The sequence below is a fragment of the Halichondria panicea genome, chromosome 1 (assembly GCF_963675165.1).
Source record: "Halichondria panicea chromosome 1, odHalPani1.1, whole genome shotgun sequence".
Classification (NCBI taxonomy): Eukaryota; Metazoa; Porifera; class Demospongiae; order Suberitida; family Halichondriidae; genus Halichondria; species Halichondria panicea.
The window spans coordinates 3,326,679-3,351,993 of record NC_087377.1 but is presented as its reverse complement, the minus strand read 5'-3'; the positions used below and the strand labels follow the sequence as shown (position 1 = coordinate 3,351,993).

General features: G+C 39.3%; 5 protein-coding genes and 1 long non-coding RNA gene across 7 annotated transcripts in view; 1 reads left to right on the top strand and 5 right to left on the bottom strand.

The window, feature by feature from the left end:
• LOC135334430 (uncharacterized) overlaps positions 1 to 23,493 on the bottom strand; it is an 81,348-nt gene extending 57,855 nt beyond the window's left edge. For both annotated transcript variants that reach the window (XR_010394283.1, XM_064529589.1), the window contains exons 1-7: positions 23,308 to 23,493; positions 20,525 to 21,304; positions 20,308 to 20,437; positions 20,002 to 20,219; positions 19,313 to 19,621; positions 18,746 to 19,054; positions 18,363 to 18,692 (exon numbers count right to left, since the gene is read on the bottom strand). Coding sequence is in view for 1 of the 2 variants with exons in the window: in XM_064529589.1 (XP_064385659.1) it covers positions 18,363 to 18,692; positions 18,746 to 19,054; positions 19,313 to 19,621; positions 20,002 to 20,219; positions 20,308 to 20,437; positions 20,525 to 21,304; positions 23,308 to 23,476 (2,245 nt within the window). In the remaining variant the exon portion in view is untranslated. The remainder of the gene's footprint in view (positions 1 to 18,362; positions 18,693 to 18,745; positions 19,055 to 19,312; positions 19,622 to 20,001; positions 20,220 to 20,307; positions 20,438 to 20,524; positions 21,305 to 23,307) is intronic.
• LOC135342586 (uncharacterized) lies at positions 79 to 16,152 on the bottom strand. Its single transcript, XM_064539354.1, has 8 exons — positions 15,982 to 16,152; positions 5,210 to 5,995; positions 4,999 to 5,128; positions 4,686 to 4,903; positions 1,364 to 1,672; positions 771 to 1,079; positions 182 to 511; positions 79 to 101 (listed from the first exon to the last, which is right to left on the bottom strand). The coding sequence occupies exons 1-8, from the start codon at positions 16,142 to 16,144 to the stop codon at positions 79 to 81; spliced, it is 2,268 nt and encodes a 755-aa protein (XP_064395424.1). The 5' UTR covers positions 16,145 to 16,152.
• On the bottom strand, positions 9,285 to 10,821 carry LOC135336978 (uncharacterized). The gene is made up of 6 exons (XM_064532876.1): positions 10,648 to 10,821; positions 10,522 to 10,601; positions 9,984 to 10,467; positions 9,848 to 9,916; positions 9,632 to 9,782; positions 9,285 to 9,583 (listed from the first exon to the last, which is right to left on the bottom strand). The coding sequence occupies exons 2-6, from the start codon at positions 10,584 to 10,586 to the stop codon at positions 9,384 to 9,386; spliced, it is 969 nt and encodes a 322-aa protein (XP_064388946.1). The 5' UTR covers positions 10,587 to 10,601; positions 10,648 to 10,821; the 3' UTR covers positions 9,285 to 9,383.
• On the bottom strand, positions 10,788 to 11,963 carry LOC135336483 (uncharacterized). Its single transcript, XM_064532298.1, has 2 exons — positions 11,067 to 11,963; positions 10,788 to 11,018 (listed from the first exon to the last, which is right to left on the bottom strand). The coding sequence occupies exons 1-2, from the start codon at positions 11,961 to 11,963 to the stop codon at positions 10,788 to 10,790; spliced, it is 1,128 nt and encodes a 375-aa protein (XP_064388368.1).
• Positions 12,138 to 13,989, top strand: LOC135336502 (tyrosine-protein kinase SPK-1-like). Its single transcript, XM_064532334.1, has 2 exons — positions 12,138 to 12,345; positions 12,390 to 13,989. Exons 1-2 carry the CDS (start codon positions 12,179 to 12,181, stop codon positions 13,312 to 13,314), a joined length of 1,092 nt encoding a protein of 363 aa, XP_064388404.1. The 5' UTR covers positions 12,138 to 12,178; the 3' UTR covers positions 13,315 to 13,989.
• LOC135337444 (uncharacterized) lies at positions 13,598 to 15,432 on the bottom strand. The gene is made up of 3 exons (XR_010395110.1): positions 14,229 to 15,432; positions 14,086 to 14,177; positions 13,598 to 14,014 (listed from the first exon to the last, which is right to left on the bottom strand). It is a non-coding gene; the product is annotated as an uncharacterized LOC135337444 (long non-coding RNA).
• Positions 23,494 to 25,315: the final 1,822 nt, after the last annotated feature.

Sequence of the window (25,315 nt, the reverse complement as noted above, 5' to 3'; positions counted from 1 at the left end):
GTACGTAATTAGGATAATATATAGTGTAGAAGAAGGTGGATAGACAAACAAAGCAAAGTAGAGTATACTATATATGTGCTATATAGTTCTATTACGACTGACTGTGAGGTCAGGGATAGTAAGAATTAGGATAGTGGTGAAGATAGACAATTAGAACAAGGTAGAGTATCTACACACTTACCTTTGGTGGCAACGTTGATATTTACACTGTCATCGCCATAGATACACGAAACACTTCCAAGGAAATCACCGAGAATATTCAGAGTGATACCATTCTCGAGTGTAGTGACTATAAAATCTTTACTACTAGCGTCTAAAGTGAACTCCATTTCTACTTTTGTCTCCAAGTGGTTGGTTCTCCAGAGCAATGTCCCAGGGATGGACTTGATATCCGTTCTTGTAGGATTGATATGCCACAGGCATTCAAATGAGCTGGCTGTATTGATCATCGCACCATCCATAACTTGCTTGCGATCACTGTCAGGCTTAATCGCAAATAGAGACAGAGGAGCTGCAATAATTATGCATAATTATACATAGTCAACTATAATTACTCTTACATGGCACTGAGTAGAAACCCACTCGAAACCATACCGAAATGCATCAGGTACCACTTGAATATACTCCTGTCTCACAAGTAGTGCATGGTTAGTGAGTGTCTCAAAATTAAAATGTCCCTTTTCTACAGTACAATTATGCCACTGCATTTCCTTTGATGTCATGCAGAGGCTAAAAGGCAGCAAATACTATTTCTCTCCCTCTATAATTACCTGATACTTTCCTGAAGGTGGAGCTAGCCGTTGACACAGTGGAATTTAAATCATCTGGATCTCTGGCCTCACAGGTAAACTCCATTCCATCTAGCACTTCAATGAGGTCTTTGTCCAGTTCAAAGTCCAATCTCACAGAGCTGTTGGTGTCATCCAGGTAGGTAGTCGTGATACCCAGTGAGGTGTGATCTCCGGAGAACAGCACAGGAACATTTGTGTTGTCAGAGGTACAAGTGAGAGAGGCGGTTGTATCGGGAGGGTCAGAGCTGAGTACAGTCAAGACCGGTGGGTAGAGAGTGAGTTCAGGTTCTGTGGGAAATACACACAAGCGAAGTTCATTCCAATAAAGATTTTAGTTTACGTTTAATAAATACACCATGAAAATCTCAAAAGCACCCCAGTGCTTAATTCCTCGAAGCATGCATGTTTTGCTTCCGTCAAAAAGTATTTAGAGTGTCAGTACTGGGAAGCTTCTTTGAAACAGAAATGCAAGTAGCTAAGTAACACAGTAAATCCTATAGCTAGATACACAATTATAGGCGCTATGGTACAACTATACATCTGGTCTGATTTGCTATAGAGCTAGAACTTACCGTTGACATCAATAATAAAATGTGGGCGTAAAGAATAATAATCGTATGCGATGAAGTACTCTCCCTCATAATCAAACCGGGTCCTGTTGATGTGCAGCTCAGCATGGTACGGAAATGGTGTGTTTGTTTCGAAACGGTACTCAAAAGGTACCTCGTTATATCTGTCAGCAGCATTAAGAACATAGAACCGATTGCCAAAATTTGAAAACTGACTGTCATACAAGTCATCATGTGCAAAGCGGAGTACAATGTCTTCATGCACATCAGCTGTAGCAGAGGCTCCTTGGTAGAAAAATATGTAAACACCATCTGAATGGAGAGAAAGCCAAAACAGAATGTAACTGACCAACAGGATAGGCAGACTCATTTTCAGCACATCAATTTTTTTGCAGAGGTTGTCTAATGAACAAAGCCATGAGTACATACATACAATGACATGGACATGCATGCATAAAAAACGCTGGAAGGATGATTGCCCGCATGCAGCTACCATAAATGAATTAAGAGCTATTGGTACTGGCAAGCAAAGAATCTGAATCTACGATTGCAGGCTGAAAAGTGCTACCACTGTGATTGGCTTTACTATATAGGTCTGTAAAGTAAGTTTTAGTTATGATTATTTCAGCCAGAGCGTTGTAGCTGATTTGTGGAGCTGAAAATCGCTGTATTTACTCTTGTAATAACTGTGTCAGTTGATCTGCTGTTTGAAAAGGATTTCTGTGTTTATTTTATGTGTAACAGTGAGCCAGTGAGTGCTGACCTTGTATATATATGTGTATGCTTTAACTCCCTGGTTACAAACAGTTGAAGGGTTTTCAGGTGCATGTCCTTCTTTGTGTCAGTTGACTTCTACTTAGTCTATATTGCGTAGAATAGTAGGACATTTTCACCGGGTCTACTAATTTTGTATTGATCATAAGTTCAAAATGTACACGCTTTCAATGAATTTGTTGTTGATTATTAACCATTATAACTGAAAATTATAGCTAGATATTATTCGTTCGTATTACAGTCAGTATAGTTACAATGTCATACTTGACTTAGCTTATGTTTTGCAGCCAAACTATATGCATGCCTCGCCAAAAGAAAGAAGTTAAGGAAATCACTCATTGACGGACGAAACTTGAGAATGACACTAGAATGTGATGTCCACATGTCCACGTCAAAGCCTCTACTTTATATCAGCTATTAGAACAACCAAAGCATTGTCATTTCATTCATAATTATAGTCCAATCTATCTATAGATACATAAATCCTGGATCTATAATACATGTAAAGTGCATCCTTGTTATTGTCAACTCGATCTATATCAGTTTATCTAAGTGACACTCTCAGAGCTGGAACAACTATAGAGACACATGCACTAGACACACTTTCATGCAGTAACCAATAATCGTATACTAGCTATATAGACCGCTATATTAATACTATCCGACGCAATCGTCATCCCAGTCCAAATGTCCGTTCACGGAGGCGTTTCATATCTATAATAATTATTATGATACAATGCTCTGTACATGCTAAATGAAGCACAATTCTAAAGCTATAACATGATATTAATATCCTTTCTATATTTTGTGTACTCAAAACATTTTCTGGCAACTTTATTAATGAAAGCACCGCAGGTGCTGATGCCTCGGTGGGGATGCCAAAGCTATAATTACATAACCTAAAAGCTTTTATACACTCATATGATGCATTAATTGCATGCAAACTCAAAGAGTGGGTCCATTATGATGGACCATCATGGATGATCCATCATGATTGTTGTTAAAAACGATTGATGCCAAAAGTTCAAGTCTAATGGCTGCATGCATCAGCAGAGCCTTGCAGCTCTCTTATCACTCTTGCAGCTACCAATATAGCTATATAGCTTGCGTTCTAGTGCAGAGCTAACTACTAAGTAGAGTAGCAACACTCGGTAAACAAGTTTGGCTATACGTGCTCTTCTGAAAAGACTGCAATGGCATTCCAAGTAAGCAAAACTGGCATAACTCGAGAATGAAGCATTATTTTGCAAATCCACGAATCGATCCAAGTAAACATGACTAATTATATAGAAGCCTACACTGTAAAAAAATGATTGAAAAAAAGTGCGGTGGACACACTAAAACCGTCGCATATAGCACGCTTTTTTGAAAAAGTGTGCTAGCTATATGCGACGGTTTTAGTGTGCTCACCGCACTTTTTTTTTTACAGTGTATAGAAACTCTTACTTGTACTTGATTCATCCTTGAGCAGCTGTAGCAGTCTACACACACATACACGCACGCACGCACGCACGCACGCACACACACACACACACACACACACTGCAGGGGCGTAGGGAGGGGCAGGGCTTTGGGGGCTGGAGCCCCCCTTCCTCTGCAAAAACCACACTAAGAGCCCCACCTTCTCTGATGACTGTCTTCAGCCTGGGAATTACTGGTATAGATTAGTGGCAGACAAACAGCATGTCCAAGAGCTAGCTATATACTATACTAGTAACTTTGATTCTTCAGTGTACCGTAAGATCTCGAATTTAAAGCGACACTTTTAACAATTACGAAGCCAGAGGTCGCATCTTTTGGAGGTTGAAAAATTATATTGAAGTCCTGGTGTCGCATATTTAGAGGGTCGTATCTAATTGGAGGTAACTTTACAGAGTCTACTTGCCTCGATTTCAGGCCGCTTAAAAACACTGCAGTGGGCTACAATTCAGGATAGGGAGTGGCTACATTTACCTCTATTTAAAACGCGACATTAAAAAATAATTGTCAACGCAGCTGTCGCTACTTTTAGAGGTCAGAAAATTGCTGAAGCTTCTGGGTGTCGCATATTTGGAGGGTCCCTTAAATCGAGGTCTTGCGTAACTAAGCTAGCTAGCTAGCTTCTTTAATTTAGCATGCAGTTAAATAATTATTAATTGAAGCAGGTGTGGCTATAAACTATTTCTTGCACATGGCAATGCACTGTGCAACTGATTAATAATCTACCACAGAGGTTGATTGAGAGCAGCAACTATGTCACAGAAACTGGACCACTACTTCTCAAGGCCAAGATCTAGTGCCAACTTGACTTGCCAAGCTCTAGTGCCAGCTTGCCAAGCTCCAGTACTGCCAGCCTGAGTACTGATGAAGAGCCAGCAAAGTAACTGATCAGCTACATTATCACTTTCTGGTGCTTTGCACCCTTTCAGCTCAGCCCCCCCCCTTCCTAAAATTCCTGCTTTACGCCCCTGCACACACACACATGCACACTCACACAAACACACTACCGTATACCTAGCTTGCGCATGCATGCGCACCGAGGCATGATTATAGTACGTTTTACAGTACTTACTGGAATGCAGAAGGTGAGGACTGAGGAAAGTGTTTCCCTCTGTCTTGCACGTGTAGTAACCTTGTAAACCAGACTCAGCTAGCCCCCTGGGTGCATTCAAGGTGGTAAAGCTGGGCCAATCATTCTGGATGTAGTTAGGTGGAATAGGCACTGCACCATTGTCAATCTCCAGCATGGGGTTCACATGTTCATTAGTGTCCCTGCTAGTACACGTCACACTGTGCATGCATGGAGGGGGAGGGAGAGGGTGTTGTGTAAGCACGCATGTTCTGGAATTAAACAATGCTAATCTAAACATTTTCTCTTGCCTGACCTGATAATCCTCTCGTCCATAGCCAAATATGACCGGCGAACACTGAATGGCTGACCTAAACCGAGGGTTAAGTTCAGAGTCAATCCACCGACATACTCCAGCTGAATAGACATAGTCACTGCCTCAGAATCTGCAGAGTAAATGTTTATAGTGAGATTGTTATAATTATCATCAAATAAAAAGTGCACCTACTATAACACATTCTGTTCACCTGTGGCAGCTCTTCGAATATTATAGACAGAATGACCGTAGACACGATAACCACCATTGAATTCTGCTCCATAATACGCAGCAGCAAATCCCGATTCTATGCCAAGGTAACAGTCGTAAATGAATCTCCTACTACCAGTACTAGTGCATATTCCTTTGCTTGCAAGAAGATTGTGATCACTAGAAGTCAGTTTAATGGCCACAGATGATGTTAAGCCAGGCGATTGGTTCAGTATTTCACCACCATTAATGTTAACAGTTTTGTTTGTATCCCGAGGGTAATAAGAAGAGCGAGAGAGTGATGATAGCTTGCTAGCATTGACAGTCGCAACATCAATGAACGTATAGAAATGAATCAAAAGAATCCCCTCATCGATCCAATAATCAATGTCACTTATCCTTACATCGGAATACAAGTTCAATGTCACGTTACACTTAACAGCGTCATCTGGTTCTATTTGAAGGTGGAACGGAGCTCCAAGCATATCTGCAGTGTACATTTCCAAACCCAAGGGCGTAGTAGAGTTAGTGTCAATAAACTCGTCCAAAATTAGCTTGAGATGATCTCTAGGATTCATAGTGATCCGAATGACAAAGCCATCGAAGTAATTGCAACTACCCAGGTATTCTGATTGGAAGATTTCATTTGTGTCTGTATTTCTGAAAACAAGTTGGTTCAAAAAGCACGGTGCATCACGATCAAACAGCTGGTTGTCAAGTATGAAAATGAATATGTAGACATTCTCATAGCTGTAATCGATAAGGACGCTGTCAATTCTAAGGGATCCTATTAATAAAAGAAAGAGCACCGAACATGCATAATTCATAGCAGTGCATATACATTTTATATCAAACACATAATTAAATGAAAGCATCGCGGGTGCTGATGCCTCATATACATTTTATATCAAACACATAATTAAATGAAAGCACCGCGGGTGCTGATGCCTCGGTGGAGGTGTCAAAGCTACATAACATAAAGCTACTAGCTATTATAGCAATAGCTTTTATACACAAATTAATTTATAATTATCATGATGAACATTTTTATAATTGCTGCATGCAGAATCACAGAGAAACTCAACGAGTGGGTAATGATCGACCATTATTATTGTTAAAAAAACGATCAATGCCATCTAAAATGAATGGCTACATCAGCCTTGCAGCTTTATTCTCACTCTTGCAGCTACCAATTAATAGCTATAGCGCTCTAGTGCAGAGCTAACTACTAAGTAGAGTAGCAACACTCCATGCCTGATGGACAAGTTTTGCACTCTTCTGAAAAGGCTGCAATAGCATTCCAAGTAGGCAAAAGTAGGCATAACTCGAGAACAAAGCATTATTTTGAAAATTCACGAATACAAATCCTAGTAAACATGACTAGAAGCCTATATAGAAATTCTTACTTGCACTTCCTTGAGCAGCTGCATGTATAGCAGTCTACACACAGACACACAAACACACTACCATAGTGTATACCTCGCTTGTGCATGCGCACCGAGGCATAATTATATATACTGAACAATAGCGCCAGTAGACGGAAGAGGCTCAGAGAATTTCTCAATGAATTCCTAATGGCCTCTAATACAATTATAAGGGCCAATTTTGTTACGGTAGGACCATATTTTCTGCCAAATTGGTTGGCAGTCATCACTGACCATAAATGAAAGCACCGCGGAGGTGCCAAAGCTACTATATACACACATAACATGATGAACATTTTTGCATAATTAATTCAGGCAGAATCCAGAATCACAGGGAAACTCGAAGAGTGGGTAATGATCGACCACAATTGTTGTTTAAAAACGATCGATGCCGAAAGTTCAAGTCTAAAATTGATGTCTACATCAGCAGAGCCTTGTAGCCCTCTTCTCACTTGCAGTTACCAATAGCTAGCATTCAGGTGCAGAGCTAACTACTAAGTAGAGTAGCAACATTTGGTGAACAAGTTTTGCTACGCACTGACTCTTCTGAAAAGGCTGCAATGGCATTCCAAGTATAAGCAAAACTAGGCATAATTCGAGAACGAAGCATTACTTTGCAAATCCACGAATTAAAATCCATGACTATAGAAGCCATTGATCGTTGAGCAGCTGTAGCAGTCTACACACACACACACAGACACACAGATACACAGACACACACACAAACACACAACCACACTACCGTATACCTCGCTTGCGCATGCGCATCGAGGCATAATGATGACTATAATTGTAAATCATGAGTCAATTCTGCACATGATCTGCATTCTAAGAATTGGTTTGTTTTGTGGCTTTAAGAAGCTACTTGGTCCATTCATGTTGTATAGCTTTGTGGTTAGCCCACGCACTAGACTACAGACTATGCTGTGTCTGTTTTTAATTAATGCACTGTGTAATAAGCTAGGCTTGCATGCCAGGCCCTCATAAGAATTCTGCGTTTTCCCGAGTGTTGGATCATGAATTGATCGGGAAATCAGCCGTGTAAGACTGCATGTTACAACACTGTATATTGAAGTGCTGAAATAATTACGAGGGATGCCAAGTAAATTTAAACAAAGCTATCATGCAAACTCAGAGAACTTTAAAAACGGATTCCATATATATAATTATAGTAGAAAATTAAAAGTGGAGCTTTAAGGCTACGGTAAACCATTTGCTCATTAATTATTCATGAGCTAGTGATCGTGAGCAGCTAGAATGAGCTGGAAGTCCAGCTGAAACGCAGTAGTCATTTCATGGCTCGAATAGACTAGATAGCTTAGGTATACAATCTATACTATAGCTTCACTATTATGCAGGGCGACTCGAAGATGATATATTTCGAAAAAAGGTTATACTAAAAGCTCGCAAGAGGTTGTTTTCCTTAGCTCTGACCGCCGTTATAGTCTATATACATATTATTATCTTGTGAGAGTTTCTTGGCCTGGAAAGAAAAAAAAATTTAGAGTCGGCCTCCGGAATGGAGAAGTATAAAAGAGCAAGAACACAGAGCTAGAAGTGTTTTTTTGGAAGTTTAAAATGTATACTATAATTATAGTTTGTGTTGTTTCTAGTAAACGTAACGATTGCTCAAAGCTTCCACTGAAATGTTTTGAAGCCTTTTCATACAGAATGATAACCTTATCATGTGTGCTTCAATAGTTTCACAAAAATCATTATAATGAATATTCATGAGCACACTGTTTACCGTATAAAATTTTGCAATTGTAGTAATTGTATCGATATGTATGGGGTGCCGTTTGTCTCAAAACTAATAAAGAGTCGATGTTTACCAACGAGGTCGATGTTTACCTACCAGATCGATGTTTAGAGACAAATTTATGCTTATCAGATCGATGTTTAGCAACCAGATCGATGTTTAGCAACCAGATCTTTGCAGACTAGATCGATGTTTAGCAACCAGATCGATATTTAGAGACCAGATCGATGTTTAGCAACCAGGTCGATGTTTAGCAACCAGGTCGATGTTTAGCATGCAACCAGATCGATGTTTAGCAAAGCTACCAGCCATTGCCAGCAATGACTGGACACCAATTAAAATATGTCAGTAAATCAGTTAGTAATTTTCTGTATATTACGGTATGATTTTATATGTGTTCTTATGAGACCAAAGGCTATGCTTCCCTTTTTCCCTTGTAGGGAGCTACTTTCAGTTGATTTGCCGATACAAAGAAGAAGAAATACACCTTAGCTAACCTTGGAATCCCACAAGAAGCTAGCCAGCCAGCTTGTATAAGTTCCCTAACTGCTTTTGTTGATCAATGTTTCAGCGCTTGTCTTGTGTATTGTATTGTAAAATTTGATTATTTTGTATTTTTGTGTTTGATTTGCGGCATTCTTACACATATATTTTCATTTTTGCCGATTGCCAGCAAAAATATACGGCCTACTCTGCTGCTTAAAGCGGCTGCTGCTCGATATAAAGTGGACTAAGCGGTTCCAAAATGTGTCCAGTTTTGTCAAAAAATCCACAATTATCAATGACGTATCGCATTATCTACACATACCCAAGAGCTGCGTAGAGCCACTAATTTGGGGAATTCCCCATTAATCGCAATGTACCAGCAATGTAAAGTGAGTGTATATGGCTGCAAGTAAGTATAGGCTAGCAGTCATTTACTTGAAGATAGTAAATGTCTACAATCTATCAGGATATATAGTATACTATATTATTATGTTGGGTAGAATTAATCATGATTCAGAGTCAAGTCGTGGCTGTTTGTTCATGTCTACTAAATCTAATGGAGTTTTTCGTATGTACTTTCGTTTCTTTCGCTTAAATTGTGATGTCTCGTCTATTCTCGCTTCAGCTTTCAGAACCTCCCCCACTGGGTCATGCAGATTACTGGAGAAGTAGTGTCTCTTGGCGTCATCATTATTTTTCTCCACCCCTAGAGAAAAAGGTGATTAAAATGTTATCTCTTTACACTCGAACTCACCTTGTCCACTAAACATCTTGACATTTCCGTATTTTGAAATAAAGTAAGGGAAGTGAAAGACCAGTGTGTGCATATAGGGCGTAATATTCTTTTCCTGAAACCCTTGACACTTGTGCTTCAAGCTCAAGAAAAGCCTTATCCAGTCTTTCGCCTATCATGATAGATTATAGTAAATTAGATACAATGGTTCTCCCTACTAGTAAACTAACACTATACCTTTTGCTCAACCACTTCACTGGGAGGTGGAGTCCAGCTAGAAACCATCTTATACAAAGAGAGAAATTCCTATAGAGCCAGACCATATAAATAATTATGTTTGTAAAATGCGAAGGGAAATTTAATTAGTACTCACTGTCCAAAGTTGGGCCATTTTAGCTTGAATTTCTTCCTTCAGTAGGTCAGCAAACCTCACTGGGAGACGTTCCAGAAACTTTTTGGTGTCGTTCCCCTGCAGTGATGTCCATTCGTAATGTCCAGAAGCTTTGCCATCTGGACCCCTTGCTTCCCATACCCTGAACGTGATACCACAGTCTTTAACGATCGTCTGTAGTGTTTGTAGGTGAGTGAGTATATGTGCGTTTCCTTGTCTGTCTTGTTTAGCAGATGCCACTATCTCTAGAATGAGATTTCTTGTTAAAACGTCAGCTATACGTAGGAGTAGGTGTAGCTCATCGGGTATTATATGGTCTGGCTCTATGTTCAGTAGTGGTGTTGTAATTGATCCTAGTCGTACACTTGCTGGTTTACTGCTGGGAAGTGCGCCTTTTGCTTGTAGGGAACTCAATGTTCTTGCATTTGTTACGGTGTAGTCAGCCCTATCCTTTGACATATCCCACCTATATAGCGGCAAATGGGGAAGCTAGGTTTAAGCATAATAATTATAGATATACCTTTCATCCTTCTTAATGGTACACCAGACACAAGCGTACATAGAGGTTGCTTTGTTGAGGCCCATACTCAGTAAAAGAAACTAATAATGCAATTTTTATAGTCAGTAATTAACTATACATTCTCACCTTGTAATCACTACCCAGGAAAAACTCAAGGCGGTACTCTGTTTCATCAACAGTGAGTAGTGGGTGTGAAATGATGTCGTTCAACTCCTTCAATACCTCAGATAGTCCTGAACTAATTGTTTCATACGACTCTTCGGCTTTTAGGCCAGCAAAAGTATGATTGCCTGTATGAATGTCAATATAAAAATATTTTCACCACTTTCTCGTTTAATATTTTTATTGTTAAGCTTACCCATGCCTGATAAAACATTGTCTTGAATTTCTGGAAATGCAAATGAGAGAAGTATGATATTGGATGATCTTGTGAATCTGGCTCCGTCACCACTGAGTTTTACTTTTACTGGTTGGGTGATAGCTTTCCCTGAATGAACCTAAAATAATAATCCATAATAATAGTGTATAATTTCTTCTTTACTTACGATCTTAGCTAGCTCTTCCTGGATTGCAGCTTTCGGTGGTCTATAAGCACCAGGATAAGGACCTTCGAGATGTCGGATGTCGAGAGAGTTGTTAATTGAGAGGCGAGCATCCTTGATTCGGTACAGTGGTGGTAAATCAGATGCGACGCTCAATTCATGATAAGCTTCATCACTCACAGCAAACCTGTCAAGTACATAAAGAGCTTGCTGTACCCTCGCAGAATCGTTTGGTGAAAGAGCTGGCGTTTGATGTTGTGGCTTGTGAGATGGGCTAGATAAAAAATTGAATTTGATGGGAGATCCTGTCTGTTTGCGTAGCTCTAAAGATTCTGGCTGAAGACCGAATGATTCACAAAACCAAAGCGCTTGCTCTGCAGAGCTCTTACAGTGTGCTAGCTTTCGTTTTACCTGTCGTGGTGATACCTCGTGAACTTTTTTGCCTTTGTTGATGTGTGCTGTGGTAGGTCTACTTGTTTCGGGGATTGTTGTTGGCTGTGGAGATTCAGTGGATAGTTGCTGCTCAATTTCAGAATACGATTCTGCTTCTCCATCAAGCACGAAGAGGTTGTATTCTCCAGCAAGTACGGCATACCTCCTTCTTCCTTTTAGCCCCCGTATCCTTCTTGCTACCTTGCTAGCTTGTTCTGCAAGCCTTTTCTCCAGACGATTGCTTTGTGCTAGTTTAACTATTGTTACCATGCTATTAACTAAGCTAATGAATGTCTCTTCTGCCTTCTTGTTCATGTACCAATGATGCAGCAACTCGATAGGAATAGAGAGAGAGAAGTTTGGCTGTACTTGTGGTTCTGTGTGGCTGAAGTCAGAGTACTTCTTTGCTGAATTTGAGATGGTGATGGACAGGCTCTCTGCTCTTCTGGACTGCTTGTTTACTGCCATAGCTAGGAGGCCCGGGATAATGGAACAAAAGGTCCCTTGAGCTGTTATGTAACAAAATTAATTAGCCATGTCAATATGAGTGGGTGGGTGAATAGGCTGCGGGTGTTATCACCCACTAAATTAACCACAGTACTCATTCAATAGCATGATAACACTTCTCAGATGCATTATGGCGGGTATTTTGCGACCTCTGGTTCTCTTAGACTTATTACAAAATGGCTGACCAGCAGAAAGAGACATTCTCAAGATCCAAGCTCAAGAGGCTCAATCGAAAAGCTAGAGTTGACAAAATTGGCAAGCAGCTGTGTATGGAGAAGAAGAGCCTTGAATGTGCCGAGAAAAATGTTCAGAATTGGAAGAAGAAGGCAATAGATTATAAACTGTAAGTTGCTGATTAACAGCCAGTAAATAATATTGTTCATACAGGGAACTCAACGTGTATCGAGCTAAGCAATTACGGACAGGAACTCTGGGAACATCCTGCAGTCACCAACGACCACTAAAGTTACTAACAGCAGCCATGAAGACGAGTGCAATCAGTCTACCCAAGGCAACTCCAAGAATGTGTACGAATGCTGATATTATGCGAGGAGTTACTGTAGTTCCAGAGATAAGTGAGAAATGTTTAGCAGATGGGGGTGGTGATGTTCATATAGGAAATGGTCGGTTTGGAACATGCTCTCGTATGATTTTTAAAGAGTGTTTTGACGTCTGTGTCAAAACATTTACTTCCGACTCCTCAATCGAATCGATTAGGCATGAAGCCAGTATATTACTTACATTAAATTCCAGCCCTTATATACCACACTGTTTTGGTATTTGTTCCACCAGGAGAGCTTTAGTAATGTCTAATGTAAGCGTGAAGCAGCAACAAGTTTCATTATATTCTGCCTTGTATTCGACTAACGAAATTAAATTAAACCCTAAGACATGGATGCAAATACTGATCCAAATTTGTGATGGTCTATCATACATGCACAAGCTGAGTATTCTTCACAATGATCTTAAAGTAGACAACGTAGTATTAGGGACTACTTTGTTAGAATGTATCCGGCCATGTATTGTGGATTTTGGAAAGGCATGTAAAGAAAAGCATGCTAAGAAGTACTGCCTGACCGAGGAACAGAAAGTTATTTACATAAAAGAACACACTCAAGTAGCTCCAGACCTCCGTGATGGGCTTGTTTTACAGAGCACACAGAGCGATATATACTCATTAGGTAGAATAATGAAGAAGATGAACTCCATTGTAATTAAGTCAACTGAACTTGCCCATGTAATTAAGGAATGTCTTTCTTATCATGCTCATGACCGTCCTAGCTTAGAAACCATTTCTCTTAATGTTGAATGACTATGTGACTAATTATGTCTTACATTCATTCGTTCATGTTTAAATCTGGTGCTAGCTTTAACTATGACATAGTCTATGTATAATTGTAGGCAAATCCGTGCTCTCTAATGGAAGGCTGACAAGGTTAGCTGTAAGTCGGGATGCGTGTTGACCCAGCCATTTGTTTGAGAGTCATTAAAAGCATTATGGTAGAGAATTGGCCTGAAGCAGTTAGTTATGAGTCACATAGTGCGTATTGGCTGCTCAGGTTGGGCCATGCATGCATTAACAATTAACAATTAAAAATGATCAACAACGTTTTTTCACCAGATTTACACATACAATTTCAGATAGTAGTCTAGGTGACTCTAACATTTCACCATTGCTATTTCTATATGTTTTCGGTCCATACTTAATTCTAGGACATACTACAATAGGAAAATCTACTGTGCAGCCATTGCCATATCTATCATACAAAATATACCAACTACCTATAAAATATTCATCGTTAAAATCAGTTTGTTGAAGTTGGAGCTTTCCGCGGGTCATTTGGGTTCCTCGATCTTTAAATAGGTAACGAAATACATCTAGCCGGAAATCTATAGTTAAATTACAGGATTTTACAGTACCTAAATTTAAACTACATTGAATGGACAGAACAAATCTTCTTGTTGCGTCGCTTATAAGCTCGGTATGTGGTGCTTGTGGTGTATTGTATGATCTGAAAGGGGGGAAATGTGCAGATATATAGTAATACACAGTGCACTGCCATGCCATACTTAATAATCTTACTGGATAGTAGAGACAGTCACATCTTCCTTAGCGACCCATGAAGACTGTTCCAATGAGTAACCAGCCCACTTTACCAAATACTCCGTTTTCCCCTAGAAATAGAATCAATCGTATAGGGCTATATATCATAAAATGTTACGTACCTTAGTTAGTCGATGATGAATTATCCTCTCAACAAGGAAGACCCCTTCTGGCAGACTGTCATCAGACTTACAGCTCAGAGTGGTTCTCACATCTCGTGCTTCCCGCATGCTAGATAAGTCCATGTCAGCCGAGCTTATATTATGGAGGTAGGAATAGTATCCTTTCTCAGGTCGTTGCCTCTTTGACGAGTCCATAACAGGTCGATCTGCATGAACAGGTCTGCTGGAAGATTAATAATTAGTGACCATAAAGATTTTATCTCTATTCATTTGACACACTTTACTACCATTGATTGCATGCTATTACTGTCATGTGAATCAGTAAATTACTATACAAAAAAGAACAGAGAAAGAATTGAGATGGGAAATTGCTGCCACTTCCACCCGTACCCGTACTACATCGACTCCGACTTACGAGAGATCAGACACCACAGGAACTCCTTTCCTATTGGGTCGCTAGTAAAGATTGGAACTGAGGGAAAACAATTTTATTTTACAACAGCAGATGATACTGGAACACATTATTTTCCGATGGGGTCTCAGAAAAAGGCCCAGAACTATTTAAAGAAAGTTGTGAGGCTCAGCCAAACATACGATGTCCAGGTGTCAGAAGTTTTAAACCCAGACTACACGTTGCTAGGATTTAGAGCCAAAAATACAAAAGAAGAAAGCACAAAAGAAGCGGACAACAAAGAGCCAAGAAAGAAAGTTAAATTTAATTTAGTAAAAGTGTTGTAACTAGAACAGGACTGAGAAGAATATGACTAAGAACTCACTACTATACTGTACTGTTCTATATAATTATTTACTGTGGTAGATCTCTCTAGTCACTGTTACAGGCCGGTAAAAGTAATAACAAAATACTGAGCTGGCAGTACTGCATGCTCAGTATTTTGTTATTACTTGTACCGGCCTGTAACAGTGACTAGAGAGATCTGCCACAGGATAGAATCTACCACAGAAGTCTACATGAGCTCAACCAACAGGTAAACAATAATATTACTCACCAGCACCAGTGCAGTGAACGTAGCTAGTTCAGCGAAGATCTTGCGCACGCACTACAATAGTCTATAGTAGCATTTATTTCCGCAGTAGTTAAAATGATTGAGTAATATTTGAATTTTCATATAAATAGAACAAATATTTAGACAGGATGCTAGAACAATAGTGTCCAAAATACAATGGCAATTGCTGGCAATGTCACACAAAATGCAGATATTAGGGCGTGGTTTCTTGTGATACTTAATGTGCTAGCTAGTTGCAAGATGTTATAGCCATTGCTCTTACTTACTACTGCTGTTACAAACAGCGGTTTACTTATATAGTAGATTCTGAAGATGAAAATAGCACTGGCAATAATTAGGCAGTAGGGGCGGCATTCATCTCTAGCACAATTCTAATTAAGGCGTATCACAAGAAACCACGCCCTAATATCTGCACATTGTGTGATCTGGTAGCTTTGCTAAACATCGACCTGGTTGCTAAACATCAACTTGGTTGCTAAACATCGACCTCCTTGGTAAACATCGACCTCTTTGGTAAACATTGACTGTTTATTAGTTTTGAGACAAACGGCACCCCATAGATATGGTCCTTGTAAATCTCTGAAATCTGATGTCAACAAATTTCCATGATTACACAAAATAATACCAGATATACTGCTTTTGATGAGCAATGCATGATTGCCATAAGCGTTATACATTTTTAGGTAGTCTTCATTAATCTCATGCATGCACTTCAGTAAGTGACTTACCATCAGTTGTTGCACCAGTTGGTGCCTCAGTTAGTGCCTCAGTTGTTACCTCAGTGGTCTGTCCAGAGCCCTCACTGGTCTGACTGAAGCCTGGGCAAGGAGAGAGTCCAACAACCAACAGAGCCACAGCTATAAGAAGCTTCATTGCATGCAAGAGAAACATACGTCTGAGTTAATAGAGCTGTTAAGTACCTGTGGTAAACGTGGGAGTAGATCTATATACAAAGGGGGTATTATGAGAATTTCAATGAACCCCCTTTGCAGCAATCTTGAGGGAAAGCAACTAGATAGTTTGCTCATTATAAAACCATTTATCTGTTATAGATAATTAATGGGCTTTAATACATGTATAAGCAATGTGTGACATGCAGTGCTTCATTTCTTGATGATATAGCTTAGCCTCGTCACTAGACTAATCTTTCTCTAATGGAGCGCTATAATTATAGGTCGAAAAAGTTAATAGCTAGTTGTTCACCCATCCGATATAAATGCAAAAACTCGGCTAAAAAGTTGCTGCAAAACAATTGTCGTGCAGATAGACTGTATACGTATAAGTCTCTGTACTCACTCGCTACTATGGGACGTTGGAGAATTGTAATAACTCTTGTTGAGCTCTGTGGGGACTTGTGAATGTCCGTCAGTAGATTTGAGCTTTAGGGACACTTTCCTGTCAGTATGGTTTCGCACATAATTATGTATAATTTTTATATACATCAGCAGATCAACATACATGTCTCATCACTTCCAATTATTGGTGTAAGCTATCTATACTGCATTTTTCCAACGACAATGCAAGTTGATGTTGTTAATTATCGCATCAATATATAAAAAAGGCACTAGAAGTAAATTATGTACTCTTTTCATGCAGGGTTCAGTTCATGGAGTCGAGTTATTCTAAAGAATATGCGTCACAAATCAAGCACTGTAGACTCAGGCTAGTATTTGAGCTATTATACCCAAGCATGGAGCAAGCAAATCTTTAGATTCAACATCTGTCCAAAGACAAAACCACTGCTTTTCAAAAGGAATGGTCCAAAACAAAGCGTATACTTAAGGGAGTGTTATGTCTAAGCTGGGATCTTACAAGCTAGAGGATCGCCCCTCAATATATAGATGTACTTACCCACTGACTGAGGTAAGTTCACTATTATTGCATTAACAGTATAATTATTTATAGCTTTGTTCAAGCAGCTATATAGTAATTTTCTGAAATTACGGGAAAAGAGAACCTATAGATTCTACCTTGAGGAAAGTTGGAATAAATTCGAACCAAAGATATTGTTGAGTATGCATGTGAAGAGGGAAAACACAATGTTAAGTTACAGGAGCTGGTCGAAGATTATTCAGCAACTGTTTGGTCACAAATGCAATCCCACGTACAACCCAATGGTAATACAAGTTATGACAGCAATCATCATAATACAACACATTATACATCTATACCCTTTATCAGTTCTGAACATACTTATAATTCTCATTTTTGACAAGAAGAAGAAGGATGCAGTACAAACGATCTTAATTGTCAAGCTCAACGTATAATAATGCATATAGAATAATCTATAAGCAGCTAAATTGAAATTATACGAGTTTACTGTTACATAATTAATTCTTCTGTTGCCCTTGAATTCATCCTGTGTGGGGGGGGTATATAATTTTTATAACGAGAGTAACCCTGTCAGCATACACAATATATAGCATATGCACATGTACTGTTAACAACACAGTTGCTATAATTATTAGTAAAGTGTTAGACGTTCGGCTTATTTGTTATGAAAATAATCTCCTACTCACTTATACTCTGCCTTTTGTTTTTGTGAACTCTAAAAACTCCTGTACCCATCATTTATACATGCAGGTGAATGACGCTCGTTCAAGGTATAAAAAATGCTATACACACCCTTCATTATTACCGTATACAGCTAGAAATTTCTGCGGCCCAAAAATTCTGCGAATTCTCCGAATAAATGAGTAAACGCAGAAATAATTATTATCCGCAAATGCTTATTAACCACGCCTAATTTAACAGTTGAAAGTTTAATTCGCAGAAATATCATCCGCAGAATGTCTTTTTTACAGCTATTCGCAGAATTTTGGGCCGCAGAAATTTTTAGCTATATACGGTAATATAATTATTGAATCTGGCATGGATCAATGAACTATATACTTCGATCCTCATCGTAGAGAAATAGTATAGATTCATTTTATGAAGCTCTTGTGCTATGTTTTTGACATTGAGTACCCACTTGCATACATGTCTGGGCACCCTTTTATAGGACCTGAACTGCCCAAGTGTATAATTGTGGTCGTACGTAGTTAGTGGTAAAGGTCACTCACTGTATGAGGTTATAGGTGTATGTATAATAGAGTATCTACACACTTACCTTTAGTGGCAACGTTGATATTTACACTGTCATCGCCATAGATACACGAAACACTTCCAAGGAAATCACCGAGAATATTCAGAGTGATACCATTCTCGAGTGTAGTGACTATAAAATCTTTACCACTAGCGTCTGAAGTGAACTCCATTTCTACTTTTGTCTCCAAGTGGTTGGTTCTCCAGAGCAATGTCCCAGGGATGGACTTGATATCCGTTCGTGTAGGATTGATATGCCACAGACATTCAAACGAGCTGGCTGTATTGATCATCGCACCATCCATAAGTTGCTTGCGATCACTGTCAGGTTCAATGGCAAAGAGAGACAATGGTGCTGCAATAATAATGAATGGACTGTAATATTAACCTCCTGATATTTTCCATTACCTGACACTTCCCGGAAGGTAGAGCTGGAAGTTGATACAGTTGAATTAAAGTCATCTGGGTCCCTGGCCTCACAGGTGAACTCCATCCCCTCTAGCATGCCAATCAAGTCTTTGTCCAGATCAAAATCCAATCTCACAGAGCTGTTGGTGTCATCCAGGTAGGTAGATGTGATGCCCATTAAACTGTAGTTTCCAGAGAACAGCACAGGAACATTTGTATTGTCAGAGGTACAAGTGAGAGAGGCGGTTGTATCGGGAGTGCCAGAGCTGAGCACAGTCAGGACCGGTGGGTAGAGAGTGAGTTCAGGTTCTGTCGGGAAAATACACAAGCAAAGTTCATTCCAATTTAGTTATATACGTTTAATTAATACACAACATAAAAATGCCACAAGCCCAGTAGTGCTTATATAATGCCTCAAGGCATGTTTTGCTTCCGTCATAGAGTGTTATGCTAGGAAGCTTCTTTGGAACAGTAGTGTATATATATGTAAGAAACCGAGATACAGGAAGATTACATGCATGGTTATGATACATCTAATCTGATTTGCTAGAGCCATACAAAACTTACCGTTGACATCAATAATAAAATGTGGACCTAAAGAATAATAATCGTATGCGATGAAGTACTCTCCCTCATAGTCAAACTGTGTCCTGTTGATGTGCAGCTCAGCATGGTACGGAAATGGTGTGTTTATTTCAAAATGATAATCAAAAGGTACCTCGTTATATCTGTCAGCAGCATTAAGAACATAGAACCGATTGCCAAAATTTGCAAACTGACTGTCATACAAGTCGTCATGTGCAAAGCGGAGTACAATGTCTTCATGCACATCAGCTGTAGCAGAGGATCCTTGGTAGAAAAAGATGTAAAAATAATCTGAATGGAGAGAAACCAAAACACAATGTAACTGACTCGGAGTCAACAGGAAAAAAGTACAGTGCATGCATGCAGATTCTACAGCACATTTCAACAGATGTTGTCAAACAAATAAGCCCAACTTGAGTTGCTATACTTTGTACATAATTTATGAGTACATATATAATTATACATACAATGCTCTGTATATACGTGCTATAATTATAAATTATCGTAAAAAAAAAGGCTCCTAGTACCTAGAGTGAACAGTTATTAGCTCTCAGTGAACCAATCCAATTAAGTTATAATTGTTGCTATCTAAAGCTAACATGATTTTCTCGATCCTTTCTATTTGTTCACTCAAAATTGTTCTGGCGTCTATAATACTCTACAGTACTTACTGGAATGCAGAATGTGAGGGCTGAGGAATGTATCTCCCTCTGTCCTGCACGTGTAGTAACCTTGCAAACCAGACTCAACTAGCCCCCTGGGTGCATTCAAGGTGGTAGAGCTGGGCCAATTATTCTGGATGTAGCTAGATGGAATAGGCACTGCACCATTGTCAATCTCCAGCATGGGATTCACATGTTCATTAGTGTCCCTGCTAGTACATGTCACACTGTGGATGGATGGAGGGGGAGGGAGGGGGTGTTGTGTAAGCACGCATGTTCAAGAATTACTAATCTATACATTTTCTCTTGCCTGACCTGATAATTCTCTCGCCCAGAGCAAAATTTGACTGGCGAACATTGAATGGCTGACCTAAACCGAGCGTCAAGTTCAAAGTCAACCCATCGACATACTCCAGCTGAATAGACATAGTCACTGGCTCAGAATCTGTAAAATATTTTTGTTATCATCAAGTTAGAAGTGCACTTGTATAATATCCAACATGCATGGAGAATTATAACACATTCTGTTCACCTGTAGGAGCTCTCTGGATGTTATTGACAGTATAACCTTTATAGCGAGTAGGATAAACCTCTGCTCCAAAATACGCAGCAGCAAATCCCGATTTTATGCTAAGGTAACAGTCGTAATTGAAACTCTTATTACCACCAGTGCATATTCCTTTGCTCGTAAGAAGATCTTGATCACTAGCAGTCAGTCTAATAGCCACAGATGATGTTAAGCCAGGCGACCGGTTCAATATTTCCCCACCCATAATGTTAACAGTGTTGCTTGCATCCCGATAGTTATTGCGAGAGAGCGATAGCTTGCTGGGATTGACAGTCGCAACATCAATGAAAGAATAGATATGAATCAAAAGAATCCCCTCATCGATCCAATAATCAGTGTCAATAATCCCTACATATGAAGACAAGGACAATCTCACGTCACACTCAATGGCGTTTTCTGGTTCTATTCGAAGATTGAACGGAGCTCCAAGCATATCTGCAGTGTACATTTCCAAGCCCAAGGGTGTAGTAGAGTTGGTGTCAATAAACTCGTCCAAAATTAGCTTAAGATGATCTCTAGGATTCATAGTGATCCGAATGACAAAGCCATCGAAGTACTTGCAACTACCCATGTATTCCGTTTGGAAGATTTCATTTGTGTTTGTTTTTCTGAAAACAAGTTGATTCAAAAAGCACGGTGTATCATGATTAAACAGCTGGTAGAAGTCTTTGTCAAATGAATTTCCGAAGAAAATGAATATGTAGACATTTTCATAGCTGTAATTGATTAGGACGTTGTCAACTCCTATTAATAAAGGAAAAAGCACTGAACATTCAGGCAGTGCATATATCATTTCAGACAAAATTTGACTGACAGAGTTATAGATATTCATATAGCAGTACCAACTGAACAAAGTGTTGCTAGATGTGTTATAATTATATATCTCAATGTACTATTATAGACGGGTAGTAATTTTAGTGTTTTAGTCTACTGTGAATCATGAGTCAACTCTACATGATCCGCATTCTAAGAATTGGTTAGTTTTGTGGCTTTAGGAAGCTACTGAGTCCTGACTTCATAATTATGTTGTATAGCTTTGTGGTTAGCCCACGCACTAGACTACAGACTACGCTGTGTCTGTTTTTATTTAAGCACTATGTAATAAGCTAGGCTTGCATGCCAAGCCCTAAGAGTTCTGCGGTTTCCCGAGTGTTGGATCACGAATTGACTGGAATTTTCCAGGCAAGACCGTGAAGCACTAAAAGCACCACAGGTGCTGTGCTACATAACATAAACTAAAAGCTACTACTAGCTTTGATACGATAATCTTTGCATTATTTGATTTTGCTGCATGCAGGCCAAAACTTAAAGAGTGGGTAATGATGACTCATGATTGTTGTTAAAAACGATTTATGCCTAAAGTCCAAGTCTAAAATTAATGGCTGTATGAGCAGAGCCTTGCAGCTCTCTTCTCACTCTTGCAGCTACCAATACAGGACCGTAGCCACCAGTCAGGTTAGTCAGGTTTTGACTAGCCTCGATCCCAGGCTACACTTCATCAAGGAAGTGGGCCTGATATCGACTGCTTGCATGCGCATGCGCTAAATCTCACCCCGGTATCCCGGAGGCTTTGGAAGTAAAACAAACGACAAACAGAAGTGGATTGAAGGAAGTAGATAGAAAGTAGATAGAAAGTTCGATTGAAGGTTTCTAGCCCATCCGATAGCATTCCTTTGATAGCTACCCTTAGCCTGCTATATGTTAATTAACAAAAGACTCACAGCCTGCATGTGGATGACAATCATCTGGCATCTAAACGGAGTGAAAGCTGCATGACAAGAGCCTATAATGCAATGGACAGGCCACGCCCATCTAACACTAACTTTGGTGAAAGTCTACTATACTACTGTTACCGACTCTATATCAGAAAGAAAATAGCTGTATACAACCTACAGCTCTGTCTCTATAGCTAGCTAGCTCTGTGCATGTATAGGATATTTTTTCTGATATATAAATTCAGTATTAATTTTATGGAAAAAATACAGTAATTTTGCGCATGCGCAAGCAGTCAGTAGCAGGTCTTCTTTTCTCTTCGAAGGCCGGTGAAGCATAACTCGAGAACCAACGAATGAAAACATGACTATAGAAGCCTCTTACTTGCATTAGCTGACAGTGTAGAGACTGACTCATTTTGCTTGCCTATCAGCTATATAGCTAACTGCAGCAAGATTTGGAAGAAAAGGGTGCTCAGCTGGATAATCAGATACATTTCTCTGTGATTTGTACTTGATTCAGGCTGGTTGGGGGTGCTCGAGCACCCCTAGCACCCCCCCTGGCTATACGCCCCTGCACACAGACACACTACCGTATACCTAGCTTGCGCATGCACATCGAGGCATAATTATGAGGGATGCCAAGATCATTTTAAGCGAAGCTATTATCATGCAAACTCAGAGATAAAACTTCTCATTGGCAATTGAATAGTGATTCAACTATACAGTAGCTATGATAGATCTAATAAATTATTTCTCTACAGTGTTGCATAGAAGGTTGTAATAATTATATCGATGATGCTTATAGATCTCTGAAATCTGATATCAACAAATTAACTTCTGTGATTGTACAAATGCCACATGCACATGCATATATCATATCTATACTGCTTTTGATGAGCATCATCGCTAAGCGCAAAGCGTGCGTCACAACCAACTTGTGGGGATTAGGACTATAATTCAGTATAGGGGTAGATAATTATTAAGTGGCTCATAAAAATTCATTAATCTCATGCACTTCAGTAAGTGACTTACTATCTGATTCAGTTGTTGCCTCAGTTGGTTTCTGAGTTGTTGCATCAGTTAGTGCCTCAGTGGTCTGTCCAGAGCCATCACCAAACTGACTGAAGCCTGGGCTAGGGGAGAGTCCAACAACCAACAGAGCCACAGCTATAAGAAGCTTCATTGCATGCAAGAGAAGCATATGCAGTCCTGAGCTAATAGAGCAAGTAACTGTATGCATGCTATTTATATGCAAATAATTGTGGTAAACATAAAAGGGGAATTATGAGAATTTCAATGAACCCCCTGTAAATATTACATCAATCTTGAGGGGAAACAAACTAGTTTGCTCATTATAATTATAAGATAACATCTATATGGGCTTTGCATAGCAATGCGTGACAGTGCTTTGTTATTTAACGCTAGCTTAGCCTCGTCACTACATACAATGTCAATTTTTCTCTAATGGAGCGCTACACCGTAACAAATGAAATGCGGTAGGCACACTGAAACGGTCACATATACCACACTTTTTTATCAAAATTAATAGTTATTCACCCATCCGTATCAATGCCAAAACTCGGCCTGGGAACGAGGCTAACGGTAGCTCTGAAGTAATTTGGGTATTATGAGACAGGTATATAGGGTTGGTACATTATAATCGGCGTAATAGGCACAATTTTTGGTGAGAATTATGCTATAGCATAGGCCCTATACAGTGTGGCACCTTTATAACAGAGAAGTCAATGGTACATAGGCAGGTTTATAATCCATGGATAGAGTCATGTGCGCACGGCCATTATTTATGGTTTAATGTTATACTTGTGCGACGATAATATGGGGTCTATGCTGTGCTAGTCATCTCTTGTTTTAACACATGCATGCATGCATGGTATAGAGCTTATGTTTCCATGCATGGTATATACGTAATAGATCAGCATATACTTATGGTGAAGACTGCATGGTATACCACTTGTTTTTAGATGTAGTTTAATTTTATGTATAGCTATAGGATGTGGTTAAATTATTTTCTTAGTATCAATGACCTAGCAGTAGCTACAATTTACCAGAATTTGCTGTCATTTCCTATTTTGGTGCTTATCTAATAATTATAGGATACATGTGGTTAACTATTTTCTTAGTATCAATGACCTAGCTACAATTTACCAGTAATGGGTTACATCAGAGTTCCTCTTTCCTATTTTGGAGCTTTTCTGTAAAGAACTTACATCATTTCTATGAACTATAGCTATAGGATGTGGGATTACATGCACCAATCATTTCGATAACTTTCCAAAACTCAACTTACTGAATGTGGGTTGCCTATAGTTTCCTGTAAGTGTTAAGCAGCATTAATTTTGCATAAGTGCATGTAAGCAGTGCTATAGCTAAAGTTTATTGTGCCAGCTATAGACTACTGTATATACAATCTGAAGGTTCAAGCTTATCTATATGCTATATAAATTATTAGCGGTAATTTTTGGGGGACAAAACATTTGTGGTTGAGCAATATTTAGCCACTTCGATTCGTGGATAATATTTTCGTGGTTGCTGCTTGCACTGCAGGTATAAAGGTATAGGCAAGGTCGCTTCATTCGTGGGTAAAATATTCGTGGTCTGAGCTCCAACCACGAAAACCACAGTCCCCCAGAAATTACCATCTATAATTATGGTAATTATACCATATAGAGGTATCTGTAAACATTTGCAATATGAAAAATTGCTAGGATTGGCCGGGGGAAACACCTAAAAGTGTGAAAACAAGAAATCCGGCAAGAGCATAACTCTACAACGTCATTCACGTTATTATTATATGTTGAATGTGTGGGTCAGTATTAAAATAATGACAGCCATTTTAATACTGTAAAACTGCAGTATCAGTGCCGTAGATAGCGGGGGGGGCAGTTGCAGGGATTCTAGATCGGAATGAAATGAGGTGGGAGACTTGACTTGTATAGATGTTGTAGACTTGAATTTTCAGTGATGTTGCAGAGAAGACTTGAAGGAGCAAAAGGATTCCACTGGTTAATACAAAAAGAGA

What these genes read in the sequence shown, in the direction of transcription:
- LOC135342586 (XM_064539354.1), bottom strand. Translation starts at nt 16,144, where the DNA reads ATGTTTCTCTTGCATGCAATGAAGCTTCTTATAGCTGTGGCTCTGTTG. An exon ending in AACTGGTGCAACAACTGATG is followed by an intron (nt 5,996 to 15,981) that starts GTAAGTCACTTA and finishes TTTTATTAATAG; the next exon opens with GATCCCTTAGAATTGACAGC. An exon ending in TCCTCACCTTCTGCATTCCA is followed by an intron (nt 1,673 to 4,685) that starts GTAAGTACTGTA and finishes CTCTCCATTCAG; the next exon opens with ATGGTGTTTACATATTTTTC.
- LOC135336483 (XM_064532298.1), bottom strand. Translation starts at nt 11,963, where the DNA reads ATGGCAGTAAACAAGCAGTCCAGAAGAGCAGAGAGCCTGTCCATCACC. An exon ending in AGGAAGAGCTAGCTAAGATC is followed by an intron (nt 11,019 to 11,066) that starts GTAAGTAAAGAA and finishes TTATTATTTTAG; the next exon opens with GTTCATTCAGGGAAAGCTAT.
- LOC135336978 (XM_064532876.1), bottom strand. Translation starts at nt 10,586, where the DNA reads ATGGGCCTCAACAAAGCAACCTCTATGTACGCTTGTGTCTGGTGTACC. An exon ending in AAATGGCCCAACTTTGGACA is followed by an intron (nt 9,917 to 9,983) that starts GTGAGTACTAAT and finishes CTGGCTCTATAG; the next exon opens with GAATTTCTCTCTTTGTATAA. An exon ending in CAAGATGTTTAGTGGACAAG is followed by an intron (nt 9,584 to 9,631) that starts GTGAGTTCGAGT and finishes CTTTTTCTCTAG; the next exon opens with GGGTGGAGAAAAATAATGAT.
- LOC135336502 (XM_064532334.1), top strand. Translation starts at nt 12,179, where the DNA reads ATGGCTGACCAGCAGAAAGAGACATTCTCAAGATCCAAGCTCAAGAGG. An exon ending in AAGGCAATAGATTATAAACT is followed by an intron (nt 12,346 to 12,389) that starts GTAAGTTGCTGA and finishes TTGTTCATACAG; the next exon opens with GGAACTCAACGTGTATCGAG.